The sequence below is a fragment of the Rhincodon typus genome, chromosome 16, assembly GCF_021869965.1.
Source record: "Rhincodon typus isolate 14 chromosome 16, sRhiTyp1.1, whole genome shotgun sequence".
Lineage (NCBI taxonomy): Eukaryota > Metazoa > Chordata > Chondrichthyes > Orectolobiformes > Rhincodontidae > Rhincodon > Rhincodon typus.
In genome coordinates, this window is record NC_063347.1 from 59,829,144 (window position 1) to 59,844,756 (window position 15,613).

Here is a 15,613-nt window from a genome sequence, read left to right on the forward strand (position 1 = left end):
GTGGCCAAAGTCTGAAACAGCACTTCAACAGCTATCAAGGCAGAACATAAATAGCATGTCAACATTTCCCACTTAAATGGTGAGTGTCGACAGAAACGTAATTACAAAATCATGATAGCCGGAATTGAGGGTTGCAACGAGGAAAGTGGGTGTCACATTACAAACTGGACCATGGGTAATACAAAATCACTCAAAACAAAAAGGCATCCACCTCATAGTTTATTGAATAAAACTTAAAGTACAAATATAAATTACGAACTGCTTTAATCAGGAGGCAAGCTCAGCTCATGCAGTCGGCCCATTTCTCTTCACTCTGCCACTGGCAGTCCACAAGTTGTCATTTTGCTACTTTCTACGCTTTCACAGCATTCAGTTAGGCCCGGGAGAGGAAGGAGGGGTGAATGGAGAAAACCATGCAGCTGCACATTGCCAACGCGCATGCCATTATGCCTCCTTTTCCAGGGTCACAGTCTCACGGGGCACTCATTTTCCACAGGAGCCCAGAGGCCAGCAGCCTATTCAACTTGTAAGTGCATCACAGCTGAGTATGACCTTTACCTCACCCAATGCCTACACGAATCCACTTTCTAGCAGAAAGCCTGCAATCAGGAGCACAGCCTCTGCTTACTATTCACCTCCTCAGCACAAATGCTGAAAAGAGCTAGTGTCCTTGGTCACTGTGACAGAGTTGGGTTAAATCAAATGAGACTGGGGATCAAATCTCTGATCTATAAATTTAAGTCTGAGCTTTCAATATCTTCACTTGCAGCTATTGACAAAGGCTTTCCATTCCATAAGACATTTCCCCAAATGATGCAAACCTTAAAATTCATGCCCAAGATCGATCTGCCCAAACAGACGGAAATAATACAACTTCTGATCGGCTCACTTTTAGAGCAGATAGTTCAGTTAAAATACACACAGACCTGAGCCTAGGCTGACCCACACCAAGCCCAGCTGACACCAAGCCTGGCCCACCCTGTATACCAACATAGCTCCATTCTTTAAATCTGGATACTTTCCATTATAAAACCTTAACTGTCTCTCTTTCTCTCCCTCAATTCCTTCTCACACACTATCCCGACTGACAAGAAGAACTTGTGACTTCATCCCACAGTTCTTTTAATATTCTTCATATGAAGTGAGAGTACTCCTGGCAAGTTAAGTATTTTATTCTTTTTCTTTTTTTTTTAAACTGAGGAGATTCTAAATCTCCTGGTTATAAGTTTTTTCTTTTTGAATTGAGAAGATTCTAATTTTTTTTTTGTGCTTATCTTCTCCAGCACCCTCGTTATGCATGTGCAGGTGTGAAGTTAAGTATTTTATTGCTTTTTCTTAATTGCCATTTAAAACGAGTGGCTTATTAGGCCTTTTCAGAGGGTGATTAAGAATCAACCACATTGTTCAGATTTGGTGTCATGTATAGGCTAGTAAAGACAGCAGAAATTTTCTTTTCTGAACGCCATCAGTGAATCAGATTTTTTTCCATGACAATCTGATAGTTTCAAAATCATTAGTACACTAATTGATTTTTAATTCCAGATTTATTTATTAAATTTACATTTCCCACAGCTTGCGCAGTTAGATTCAAACTCGTCTCCAGAGCATTAGTCCTGTCTGCTGATTCATAATCCATTAACATTACCATTTCGCTGTCATGTAAGGTTTTTGCCACTGCTTTCAGTCATTGTTCTGCGCAGGTGAGGAGGGCGAGTGGGTAAAACATGGAGGAGGAATGGAGCAGAAGAACTCAGCTTTTCTCATCATGCACAGTAAAATTCAGGTTATCTTGAATCTGCAGAATCTCCGATGTTCTCAGCAGCACGCCCCCTCCAACTTCCCCAGCTTCACTGCTGCTATATAAAATACTAACGTTATCGGTCTGAGGTGATTGTGAAGGAAATGTCTGTGGAGTATTTTTCCCTCCATACATACAGTGAAAAGAATTCAAGTGGAGAGGCTCTAAGACTCTGTTTATGTTTTTGTTTGATTTTTACTATAAGCTCAATGAGTTAAGCAGCATTACTGATGCATGGTGCATGCCAGATAATACAAATTTTACTGCAGTAAGTAACTCGATCTTAGCTCATTGACCTTGCTCCAGTAGTCAGGCTAAGATTGTGAAATTTCTGATGGAAGGGATTCCACAAGTTCTGAAATGATGTGTCTTTAAAGTTAAATTCTGAGATATGCTAACCCCTCCCATCCGTACTCATTCCTACATGTTATTCAGTCCTGAGGGGTTAGCCAGAATACAAGGCATACACTTAAAAACAGGCTGCTACAACAACCAATCCAATGACCCACCTTGTGCAGAAGCAGTGAATGAACCAGCCATCTACTTCAAGAAAAGAACAAAAACGAAACAATCAGCTCTCTGTCCTGTTGTCCATTTTGGTGCCTTCTGGCATAACGTCAGTCAATGTGACAGAGGGACTTCGCCCTGCAGGTCAGCACTTTCCAGCCGTGGCACTTAATAGTTCCGTTCAGTAACGGTTTCTCAGTCGCACTTAATAATGTCAGGAAGAGGCTGTATACCTTCCCCCTTAATATCCCACTCCACTCGCAGTAACCCCACTCATAACTCGTATTCTCCACAGTTCACACTCTGTCACTGGCCGGGCCAGGTAATGTTGGTTTTAAGACCATCTCACCGTTCATACAAGTGCGCATGCGCGTGTATTTTATGTCCCACCCTTTCTCTCTCTCTCTCTCTCTCTCGTCATGGGGTGGCATGGGATCCAGGTCAGCCCGGGGACCGGTTGGCAAGCTCCTCTTGCATTTTTTGCTTGCAGCGGGCATACTTTCCAAACATCTGTCTGACATGCTCCTCCTCCTCGCGCTGAAGGATTCGCAAGAAGTTCTGCAGCTCAGGCACAGTGAAGGCATCCCACTGGCAAGGAAAAGGCAGGAAAAGAAGAAAGTTAATGGAAACGCTGACGGACTCATTCATCTGAAACTCAGCCTAACAATCCCACTTAATTCTCTAACTCTCCTGAGTTCAAGTATAATCAGCTTGGAGAGGACTACATTGCCAGTAAACTTTAATATTCCAAGGTCTTGAGCCTGATAGTAACTAACCCAACTGCTCTTGTTCTTAGGGGAATAGACTGTGAGAAGGAACGTCAAATTCTAGTTAAAAATATCACCAGCGACCAGAATACTGTGTGTTAAGGAACTGTGATAAAGAATAAAGAAAGACTGTCATTAATATAGAGCCTTTCCTGACCTCAGAATGCTTCAGCTTGCTTTATAACCAATAAAGTATCCTGCAATGTAATAATTGTTGTAAAGTTGGAAGCTAATTTTTATAGAACAATCTCCCACAAATAGTTTTGAAATATTGGCCATCTATTCTGCTCTGGCAATGTTGATCCAAGAAAAAAAATCAGAATGCTCGGGAGAATGCTACTTTTCTTTGGAATACTGCCATGGGATAGTTAATTCCCATGTGAGAGAGCAGGTGGAGCCTCATTTTGAAATTTCATCCACAAGACAGCACTTTCAATAGTGTGGCACTCCCTCAGTACGGCACAGGACTATATTAAACTCCAGTAAGTGCTCCAGGCTGTGCAATGGGTTTGAACCCATGACACTCTGACTCACTGGAATAATTGTTACCACTTACTCAAGGCTTACGTGAGTTTTTACTGCTTGAGTCACACAGCCCAGGCAGAATCATCAACATAACACTGAGGAGACAGTGGTAAGAAAACTTCGAAAATTGTGAACAGCATCCTGTCTGGTTTAAGATTTTCAAAACAGACTTAGCTTATTCTAGCTGCAAATATGCTACAATTAGTGAGCATTACTCAGATGGAAAGTCAGAACTCCTGCAGGAGGCCTGGCAGTTATCCATCCCAACCACAATGAAATCCTGAATTTCAGAGATAAAGATCATGATTTGTTCTCAGGAGGTGGTCATCAGTGGCACTTAATGTCAGTTCTTAGTTACCTTGGTTTGATACAATTGATTATCTTGCCAAGCTACGAAGAGAACATTTAAGTGATAATCAAGTTGTTGCAGGACTGGAGTCACATTTGTACCAGACTGGGTAAGGATGACAACGATGCTAGAAAGAATATTTTGGGATAGAAGGAACTGCCGATGCTGGAGTCTGAGATAACAAAGGTGTGGAGCTGGATGAACGCAGCAGGCCAGGCAGCATTAGAGGAGCAGGAAAGCTGATGTTTCAGGTCTGGACCCTTCTTCAGAAATTGAGGAGGAGAAGGGGGCTCTGAAATAAATAGAGAGAGCGGGGGAGGCGATGATAGAAGGTGGATAGAGGAGCAGATAGGTGGAAAGACGACAGACAGGTCAAGGAGGTGGGGATGAACCAGTAAAGGTGAGTGTAGGTAGGGAGTTGGGATGGGGGTTGGTCAGTGAGGAGGGCGGGGCAGGTAGATGGGAGGGAAGACAGACAGTTCAAGGAGGCGGGGATGAGGCTAGTAGGTAGGAAGTGGGGGTGGGGGGTTTGGTCAGTGAGGTGGGAGAAGTGGAGGCTTGGAGACCGCTTTGTGGAGCAACTACGCTCAATTCATGACAAACGACAACACCTCCCTCGCGAACCACTTCAACTCCCCCTCCCACTCCTTGGACGACATGTCCATCCTAGGCCTCCTCCAGTGCCACAACAATGCCATCTGAAGGCTGGAGGAACAGCACCTCATATTCCGCCTGGGAACCCTGCAGCCCAATGGTCTCAATGTGGACTTCACAAGCTTCAAAATCTCCCCACCCCCAACCTGATCCCAGGACCAGCCCCTCTCGTCCCTGCCTCCTTGACCTGTCCATCTTTTCTCCCACCTATCCACTCCTCCCACCTCACTGACCAACCCCCACCCCCACTTCCTACCTACTAGCCTCATCCTCGCCCCCTTACCTGTCCGTCTTCCCTCCCACCTACCCACTCCTCCCTCCTCACTGACCAACCTCTATCTCAACTCCCTACCTACACTCACCTTTACTGGCTTAATCCCCACCTCCTCAATCTATCTGTCTTCTCTCCACCTATCTGCTCTCAATTTATGGATTTGGAAGAAAAAAAAACTTCCTCCCCACCCATACATTCACTAAGCTAAAGCTCATGAGACTCTGTTTGGTTGGTAGCTTTGGTTCTTTGATCTCAGCTGTCATTTTCATAATTTTTATTTGCAAACGATACAGAGCTTTCAAGTGCTTGTGGTCTCTGCTATCAATATTTTAAAGAGTCCAGAAGGTTGAGACTTTTATTGGTTTGTAATTGAAATAAGTTGTTTTTAGGAAAGCGGAAAGTAATGAATGAATGTTTTGTTTTAACAAGTTAATATAGCCGCTTGTTATTACAAGATTCACTGGATCTGTACCATGTACAGGGTCAATAGGCATGGATGATGTCATGGAGGTGTGGGTGTGGTCATTGTCTGGCATGGGAACATGAAGAGGATCTATTAAACTTGCCTTTCAAAAGGTTCGTTTATTCACACTATGGTTCATAACATTTCTGATATGCCACAAACCATGAGTCTTTAAAAATCCTGCATGAATCTATAAAGAATATGGGAGCTAGGACATACACACTCCTGCAATGGAAGCAGCTAGACCAAACTAGTCCAAGTTCTTAACCCACACTGGTAAAAAACAAAAATCCAGGAATGGGATGGGGAATGACGGAATCAGGTCTCACATCTCCCTGCCTGGCACATCACAACCAAATCAGCAGGGAACCACTCAAAAATATTCCTACTTACATTCACTTCTCCCGTCTCATTCTCCTTGAGGACAAGGCTTAGCATTTTCTCATCCGGCCCAGCCAACAGTCGCAGGTATAAGGGATGCTCGTCATCAGAAAGCTTACGAGTGTAAACTGTGAAAGAAATAAAAAGCCTGAATTTTGGGGTGTTGAACTCAATTTTATGTCTCCAAGGTTAGGCATTGGGGAAAACCCTCCTGAAGTTCTCAGTGAACCTTCTCTTCCATGGTGAGCAGTACAAGAGTCTTAACCTCAGTGAGTCAGTGCTTTGAACTAGGTGCTGGTTATGTTTTTATTTTGATTAAGTATTTTCGGAAACCTAACTACAGCAAACATTCTACCAAATTAGAGATATTCATACTTCAAACTTAACATTCCCCGCACCTCAAAACCCCTGCCACAAGTCATGACTGAAATTCATGTCCTGTGAGACTTTGGAGACCCCTATGCACTTGTATATTTCTCCACACATCAGCAACCATTACTGAACTCAGCATCAGCAGGTTACATGATTGCAGGTTCAATTCCCACAGTCACAGAATTGGAAGACACCAAGGTGATCTCCACACAGCGCAGTGTCACCCAGTCGAGAGATGCACCTTTAATCTCCAAAGCTGAGTGTCCCACAACTGAGACATGGAGTTTCAATCACTGCTCAGCTCAGTGTTATTGGGAGCTGCAGGTTAAGTCACTAAACTGAGGTTGTGATGTCTGTCAGGAGTAATGAGTTAAATTGAGCAGTAGAGTCAGACTTGAGTTGTAGCTCAGAACATGTTGATTACAGGGATGGTGCTGAACGTCAGTTTGTGAAGGCCAGGTATACTTAAAAAATAAAAAAAAGTTGCAACATTATTGTTTTTGTAAATTAACCATGAATAAAATCTCTTATCTGGCAGATTTCTAATGCAACTTCATGAGAAAATGCTCTACAAGTTCTTCCTGTAATAGAGTATTTGAATGATTTGACAGAAATAGCTGACAACCCGCTGGGAAAGTACAAGGCACGCACTTCCCGAGTCTGGCTGAGCTGCTTTTAATCGAACGCCATTTACACGGGAAGGGACAGGAAGCAGGACCCAGCCAAGTCCTGGGTGAGGCAGCAGATGGGACAAAAATTCACATCCTCCCATTAGGGGGTTTGGCAGCAAGTGGTAAAGTGTTTATCTCAGGATTTCCTCACTGTGCAACTGATTGCAAAGGCCTCATCACAGCAAACTGGATGTGGTCAATCATACTTTGCACTACAGAACTCAAGCATTTTAAGGAGCAGGAAAAGGCCCCCAAACGGGCATGTCTTTTTTCAACTGATGAATGCATGTAATTAGTGCCCACAATCTTATTCTACAACTTCTATTAAAAATAAATGCTCTGTCTGCTACATGGCCTCTCACATTAGGACGGTTCACAGTTCTCTTATGCAGCTTCCTTGGCCATGGGAACATAACTCAGAGAATTGGGTGTCTCTCAGCAGCACTCATGAATGTCTGGCCAACGAGTGGCAGACTTGGTGCAATTCACCTGAGTTAAGTTCTGGTTGTACTTCTCCAGTTGACAGAATTCTATGCACAGAAGTGGTTAGTTGCAACTTTGGGCCTCTAACTACCTCAATCATTTTCAGTTTTCTGCTTGTGTCACCACAGCATTTCTCCATGGCAGATCATTCACCTGGCTTTCGGGGCTCAGCTTTTCAAAGCTCATTCTCTTTCTTCAGCTGGGTCTGAGGATTAGCTGTTCCTTAGTTGGCAGCAGTCTTCCTTTTTGAGTCTGAAGACTCCCAATCCTGCAACTTGAGCCCTGATCTCAATAGGTCCTCTAGTTTTGTACCAAGGGACAGCTGTTCTGTTGGAGGTCTGGACATTTGGTTGAGTCATCAAAATGAGAACAACCTGGCTTCTTGGCAGATACAAAAGAATCCATGCCACGATTTGAAAGAGAGCAGGGGAATTTTCCCCAGTGCCCTTGCTAATTTTTAATCCTGCGAAATCAACATCCAAATGGCTGTACTGGTCATTTTCATGTTGCTGTTTCTGGCAGCTTGCTGGGCTTAAATTCACTGCCACATATCCTATACTAATCAACCATGACTACACTTTAAAATATGCTTTGTTGGGTGCAAAACACCTTGTGCCATCTTGAATTTAAAAAAAAGTGCTATATAAATGCAAGTTCTTTCTTTTTGACCCAAGAGCAGCAGTGCCTCCTTTGCATTGGATTTACCTTGGTCATCTTTCTCCACCCGTTCAAACAAGGCAAACTTGCGGGGATTGTCCACCACCATGAACTTGTTGAGCAGCGCTTTGATCACCTCACTGGCCTTCGTGTGGCTGCTGATGTGCAAGTGCTTCACGGTGTCCTTCGGGAGGTAGAAGGACGTGCGGCGTTTTATTGGCTGCGGGTGTGCCGGTCCCATGGCTTTCTTGGCGTCGTAGATTGATTGAGGCTTCATGTTCGCAGACACGGAGATAGGCCTTACCAACTTCAGCTGAACCTTAATGAACCCGGTGTATGTTCCGTCACTGTTCTGTGAAGATGGGGAAAAGACAAGTGAGAGTTGGTATCCTGCAGTCATAGCAAAGGTAGGCCAATTTGCCCCTAGCACATTCAATGGCTGCTTGACATGGATGTAGCAGCTTTCTATGGAGGACCCTGCTGCACACGACCAATGGATCCATTAAAAAGGAGTCATGAAACTAGGAATAAGCGTTACCCAACCCATAATTTCTACAGGCGCAATCCCAACTGCATTGACAGAGGGGATGCCAAGATATCCTGAGGCTGTGTAATGAGTGTCGAGAAGTTTGGGGGTTCTACCCTAGACATGGAGAATGACAGTTTCTAGCAAATAGAGGTGAGAAAGTCCCTCTTGATCATGTTAAAGCTTGTAAGAGATATATTTTGTTACAGTAAACAAAGTATGCTCAAATAGTGAAGAAAAATGATTTAAAATGGGCAAAGTTAAGGGACATCTAGCTAATTTATACAGAAATGTAGCATCGATATCCCATGTCCCATATTTATTCACTACTCTCAAGAATGCAAGAGTCAACAGAAAGTTTGCATGCTGATTAACCAGCTTTGAAACAGATATTCTGTGATGGCTCAGTGGTTAGCACTGCTGCCTCACAGTGCCAGGGACCCGTGTTCAATTCCACCCTCAGGTGACTGTCTGTGTGGAGTTTGCACAGTCTCCCCGTGTCTGCATGGGTTTCCTCCGGGTGCTCAGGTTTCCTCCCACAGTTCAAAGACGTGCAGGCTAGGTGGATTGGCCATGCTAAATTGCCCGTAGTGTTCAGGGATGTGTAGCTTAGGTGGGTTATAAGAGGATGGGTCGGGGTGGGATGCTCCAAGGGTCGGTGTGGACTTGTTGGGCTGAAGGGCCTGTTTCCATACTGCAGGGATTCTATGTTCTATGTTAAAATATAGTAATAGATTACATGTAGCATTGTACTTATTCAATTTAAAAAATGTTATGAGGAAATCAAAACTTGCAATTATCACCCAACCCCAATTGCCCTTGAGAAAGCACTAATGGGTTGCAGTCCATAATAAGAGTGTGGATGCAGTAGGGACATCCACAGTGCTATTCCAACTACAGAGTCAGCCCAGTCCATCACGCAAGCCAACCTTCCATCCATTGACTTCATCTACACTTCTCACTGCCTCAGAAAGGCAGCCAACAAAGACCCCTACCATCCTGGTTACCATCTCTTCCAACCTCTTCCATCAGGTAGAAGATACAAAAGCTTAAACAAATGTACCAACAGGTTCAAGAACAACTTCTTCCCTATTGTTCTGGATGGAACCCTCAAATTTCAAATCTAAATCTGATCTTGCTTTTTGTGCACCTTCTTAATAAGAGAAGAGCTTTGTACTCAAAAGTGTGGTTTAGGACCTGGAATGCACTGCCTGAAAATCTGTTAAGTTTGATTCAGTTGCGATCCCTAAGAGAGATAATTATCTAGAAGACAAAAATGATTTGCAGAGCTTCAAGACAAAGGTAGGGAAGTGGATCTACATAGTTGCCTTCGCCATAACTTTGTGTTCCTCGTCCTGTTCTATCACCCTATGAACTTTGTGTAGTATGATCTGCCTGTACTGCAAGCAAAACAAAAAACTTTTCAATGTACCTAGGTACATGTGCCAATAATAAATCAAATCAAATTAAGGTTTTACCCCAGTGGCTTGGTAATGAACTTGCAAGTGATGATGTTCTCATTCTGCTGCCATCGCCCTTCTAGGTGTTAGAGACTACATGTTTGGGAGGTACCATTGAAAGAATTTTGGTGAGTTACTGCAGTGGCATCTCATGGTTTGCAGAATCATAGCAGACTACAGCACACAGGATGACCATTCAGCCTGTAATATCTATGCTGGCTCTCTCTAAGGGCAACTGTATAGATCCACTTCCCTACCTTTGTCTTGAAGCTCTGCAAATCATTTTTGCCTTCCAAATAATTATCTCTGTTAGGGATCACAACTGAATCAACCTTAACAAATTTTCAGGCAGTGCATTCCAGGTCCTAAACCGCACTTGAGTGCAAAGGTCTTCCCCTATTGCCAACAGGTTGCCTCATTACTACATTCGAGGTTGCTGCCACTGTGATCCAGTGGTGGAGTGAATGGTTATGGTAGGGGATAGGCTACTAATCAAATACACTATTTTGCCCTGATGATGTTGAGCTTCTTGAACAATTTCTTTCTGACTAAATCCATTTTATGGTAAGATGTTAATGAGAGGGTCTATTACGACAACCCTCCACCATTTGTGTCTGCTACTCACCAGCGTCATCAAGAGATCGTTATTGATCTGAGAGTTGTACTCCTGAATCTTGGGTTCAATTTCATCTCGTGAAAGAACTTCCTTCTTCCAATCAATGCACTCATCCTGCAAAGCAATAAAAATTTTTATAAGTATCCTTAGCAATGATCAAAGGGCTTATATGAGCTTGTCTTTGTAATGTCGAGTGGTGGCAGACACACACAACTGGTGAGAGCCAGATGTTTCTTTACTTTCCACTTTACAATTCCAATTTTCTCCCACTGCCACTTGATCCTATTGGTTCAAAGTCTATAAGTGCCAGTATAGCCTTGTTCAAGTGGCCAATTCCAAGAATTAGAGGATCAATGGTCTGGTAGACCTCGAGTGGGACTAAAGCAAAGACTGATCCTGTCCATAATCTGAAACCACCACTGTATGGTGATTAGAAGCAGGTGCATCAGCTAATTCCACTGCCTTTTACTGAAATCAGTTCATTCAACACAGACAGGGGATTGACTCTGGATCAGTATTTTCTATTGTTATGCACCAGACCAGGCAATATCCTGCATGGAGCTTTCTTTTTCTCACTTTTAACATGCTCTTTGCTAAGTGTTTTCTATCCAAATTCAGTATTTACTGAAAGATATTTGCTTCACTTTGTCCATTATCAATAAAAACCTGCATTTATACAGCATCTTTAACATAATAAAACATTCCAAGGTGCTTCACAGCATTGTCATCAGGCAAAAACCAACACTGAGCCAAAGTACAAGCCATTAGGTCGTGCAACCAGAAGCTTGGTTATCTGGCTAAGTGTTAAAGGAGGAGATAGACCTGGTGAGTCAAAGAGATTGAGGAGTGAATTCTAAAGCCTCTTATGTCTTAGAATGTCACAGGGCAATTTGCACACAGTCCTCTCCAATGACCACTGTCACAGTATCAGGCTTGTAAGAGGCTTTGAGGTGAAGGGGGGAATTGTGAAGAGAGAAGGAGTGAAGGGCCATTTCATAAAGACTCCATTGATTTATGCCCATGGCTTACTAACTCATGGAAGTGGCATCAGTAGAGGCTGTATCACTGGATCATCCACATGGTTCACGGACTAACAACAGAACGATGTGTAACAGGAAGAGAGTTTAAGTGCTTTGTTAGCATTGCAGAAAAACCCGATTTATATCGCATATGCTCAACAGCTGGTTAGGGATTCAGGAAGGAAAGGCGGCACTTGGAGGTTTCTATCAATGTCTTCAGGATGTGTCAAACACCTCTCGGAGGAACGTTTATTGACAGGAAAAGCTACGTCCTGTTCATCTAATACATCCATCATGTGTTTGTATAGCCCTTCTTCCATTATCCTTACAAAACACGGCATCTGAATGTTTCTGTGATTTATGGCACTAGAATCATGAATGGCTTAGTACAGAGGCTTATGAAACTTAAATTTCTTAAATTGCTATGAATCTCCCTTGCATAGAGTCATACAGTCAGGGGTCTACAGCACAGAAGAAAGGCCTTTCGGCCCATCAAGTATGTACCAGTCAAAAACAACCACCTTATAATTCTAATTCCATTCTTCAGCACTTGGTCTATAGCTTGTTATGTAACTATTTCCTGGGAGAGCCGTTCAGGCAGAGGCTCAGAGAGATTGTCTTTGACCAACAACAAATTGCATTTATATAGCACTGCTTATGTAGTAACCCATCCAAAGGCACTTCACAGGAGGATTATGAAACTAAATTTGGGAGTGATCCATATAGACTTCAGAATATGTGACAAGAGGTAGGATTTAAGGAACATCTGAAAAGGGGACGGTAATTGAATATGGTACAGTTACATAGATTCTTAGTAGGCAAGGGAATCAAAGGTTATTGGTGATAGATGGTAATGTGAATTTGGAAACACGAACCGGTCCTCGAGGGTCATAATCTCCGGATTACTGCCCGAGCCACGTGCAAATTGGCTTAGGGATAAGAAAATTAGGGAAGTAAACACGTGGCTAAGGGACTGGTGTGGGAAAGAGGGGTTCCATTTCATGGGGCATTGGCATCAGTTTTGGAATCGGAGGGATCTGTACCGATGGGACGGTCTCCACCTGAACCGATCTGGAACAGTGTTCTAGTGAAAAGGATAAATAGGGTGGTCACTAGGACTTTAAACTAATAAGCTGGGGGGAAGGGAAAGGGAAAACGACAGGAAGTATGATGGTAAATAAAATGGTAAGCAGCAGGTTAGCATGTGTGCAGGAGGGTTTAAGTTCAAGGCAGACTATGAAAGAAGCAAAAAGGAAGGATAACTCAGGAGATATTATTAGAGATGTTGGAAATCATGAGGGTAAGAAAGCTAGCATAAAGGCACTTTACCTGAATGGTCATAGCATTCGTAACAAGGTTGATGAGTTACCGGCACAAATCATCGTGAATGAATATGATTTGGTAGCCATTACGGAGACCTGGTTACAGGATGGTCACGACTGGGAGTTAAATATCCAAGGGTACCAGACTATTCGGAAGGACAGACAGGAAGGTAAGGGAGGTGGTGTAGCTCTGATATTCAAGGACGACATCAGGGCGGTGCTGAGAGATGATATAGGTTCTATGGAGAATGAGGTTGAATCCATTTGGGTGGAAATTAGAAATTCTAAGAGGAAAAAGTCACTGATAGGCGTAGTCTATAGGCCACCAAATAATAACATCACATTGGGGTGGGCAATAAACAAAAATAACTAATGCCTGTAAAAATGGTACGGCAATTATCATGGGGGATTTTAATCAAATGTAGATTGTCGAACCAGCTCGGTCAGGGTAGCCTTGAGGAGGAGTTCGTTGAGTGTATCCGTGATAGTTTTCTTGAAGAGTATGTAATGGAACCAACAAGGGAGCAAGCTATCCTAGATCTGGTCCTGTGTAATGAGACAGGAATAATTAATGACCTCATAGTTAGGGATCCTCTTGGAAGGAGTGATCACAGTATGGTTGAATTTAGAATACAGATGGAGAGTGTGAAGATAAAATCCAATACCAGGGTCCTGTGCTTGAACAATGGGAACTACAATAGAATGAGGGAGGACTTGGCTAAAGTAGACTGGAAACAACGATTTTATGGTGGGACAGTTGACAAGCAGTGGAGGACTTTCAAAGCAATTTTTCAAAGTGCTCAGCAAAAGTATATTCCAGTGAAAAGGAAGACTGTAAGAAAAGGGGTAATCTGCCATGGGTGTATAAAGAAATAAGGGAGGCTATCAAATTGAAAGAGAAGGCATACAAAGTGGCCAAAAACAGCATGAAACTAGAAGATTGGGAAAACTTTAAAGGTCAACAGAAAGCCACAAAAAGAGCTATAAAGAAAAGTAAGATAGAACATGAGAAAAAACTAGCACAGAATATAAAGACAGATAGCAAAAGTTTCTATAAATATATAAAACGAAAAAGAGTGGCTAAAGTAAACGTTGGCCCTTTAGAGGATGAGAAGGGGAATTTAGTTATGGGATATGATGAAACGGCCGAGGCATTGAACAGGTATTTTGTATCGGTCTTCACAGTGGAGGACACTAATAACATGCCAGTAATTGACAAAGAGACGAAGGTAGGTGAGGACCTGGAAACAATCATTATTACGGAAGAGGTAGTGTTGGACAAGCTAATGGAGCTAAGGATTGATAAGTCTCCTGGCCCTGATGAATGCATCCCAGGGTACTAAAAGAGATGGCGGGAGAAATAGCAGGTGCACTGGCGGTAATTTTCCAAAATTCGCTGGACTCTGGGGCAGTCCCAGCAGATTGGAAAACAGCAAATGTGACGCCACTGTTTAAAAAGGCAAGTAGACAAAAGATGGGGAATTATAGACCGGTTAGCTTAACCTCTGTAGTGGAAAGATGGGAAGATGCTTGAGTCTATTATCAAGGAAGAAATAGCAAGGCACATTGATAGAAATTGTCCCATTGGGCAGATGCAGCATGGGTTCATGAAGGGCAGGTCATGCTTGACAAATCTTTTGGAATTCTATGAAGACATTACGAGCAGGGTGGACAATGGGGACCCAGTGGATGTGGTGTACCTAGATTTCCAAAAGGCCTTCGACAAGGTGCTGCACAAGAGGCTACTGCATAAGATAAGGATGCGTGGCGTTAAGGGTAAAGTATTAGCATGGATAGGGGATTGGTTGACTAACAGGAAGCAAAGAATGGGGATAAATGAGTGCTATTCTAGCTGGCAGTGACTAGTGGTGTGCCTCAGGGATCGGTGTTGGGACCGCAATTATTTACAATTTATATAGATGATTTGGAGTTGGGGACCACGTGTCGGGTGTCAAAGTTTGCAGATGACACTAAGATGAGTGGCAGAGCAAAGTGTGCAGAGGACTGTGAAACTTTGCAGAGGAAAATAGATACACTGAGTGAGTGAGCAAAGGTCTGGCAGATGGAATACAATGTAAATAAATGTGAAGTCATACATTTTGGTAAGAGTAATAGTAAAAAGGATTATTACTTGAAAGGTAAAAAGTTGCAGCATGCTGCTATGCAGAGGGACCTGGGTGTCCTTGTACATGAATCACAGAAGGTAGGTCTGCAGGTACAACAAGTAATTAGGAAGGCAAATGGAATTTTGTCCTTCATTGCTAAAGGGATTGAGATTAAAAGCAGAGAGGTTATGTTGCAGCTGTACAAGGTGCTGGTGAGGCCACACCTGGAGTACTGTGTGCAGTTTTGGTCTCCTTACTTGAGAAAGGATGTACTGGCACTGGAGGAGGTGCAAAGGATGTTCACTAGGTTGATTCCGGAGTTGAGGGGGTTGGCTTATGAGGAGAGACTGAGTAGATTGGGATTGTATTCATTGGAATTCAGAAGATTGATGGGGGATCTTATAGAAACATATAAAATTATGAAGGGAATAGATAAGATAGAAGTAGAGAGGATGTTTTCACTGGCTAGGACAAGAGGGCATAGCCTCAAGATTAGAGGGAGCAGATTTAGGACTGAATTGAGAAGGAACTTCTTCACCCAGAGGGTTGTTAATCTATGGAATTCCTTGCCCAGTGAAGTAGTTGACGCTACTTCAGTAAACATTTTTAAAGATAAGGTAGATTTTTTTTGAACAATAAAGGAATTAAGGGACACGGTGAGAAC

The 15,613-nt window shown here is 43.0% G+C and overlaps 1 protein-coding gene across 3 annotated transcripts in view; it reads right to left on the reverse strand.

The window, feature by feature from the left end:
- Positions 1–1,525: 1,525 nt before the first annotated feature.
- The window catches only part of rassf1 (Ras association domain family member 1), a 77,536-nt gene continuing 63,448 nt past the window's right edge, over positions 1,526–15,613 (reverse strand). For all 3 annotated transcript variants that reach the window (XM_020525499.2, XM_020525491.2, XM_048606363.1), the window contains 4 exons: positions 10,513–10,617; positions 7,950–8,253; positions 5,731–5,846; positions 1,526–2,893 (listed from right to left, as the gene is read on the reverse strand). In XM_020525499.2, coding sequence (XP_020381088.1) covers positions 2,747–2,893; positions 5,731–5,846; positions 7,950–8,253; positions 10,513–10,617 — 672 coding nt within the window. In that variant the 3' untranslated portion in view covers positions 1,526–2,746. The remainder of the gene's footprint in view (positions 2,894–5,730; positions 5,847–7,949; positions 8,254–10,512; positions 10,618–15,613) is intronic.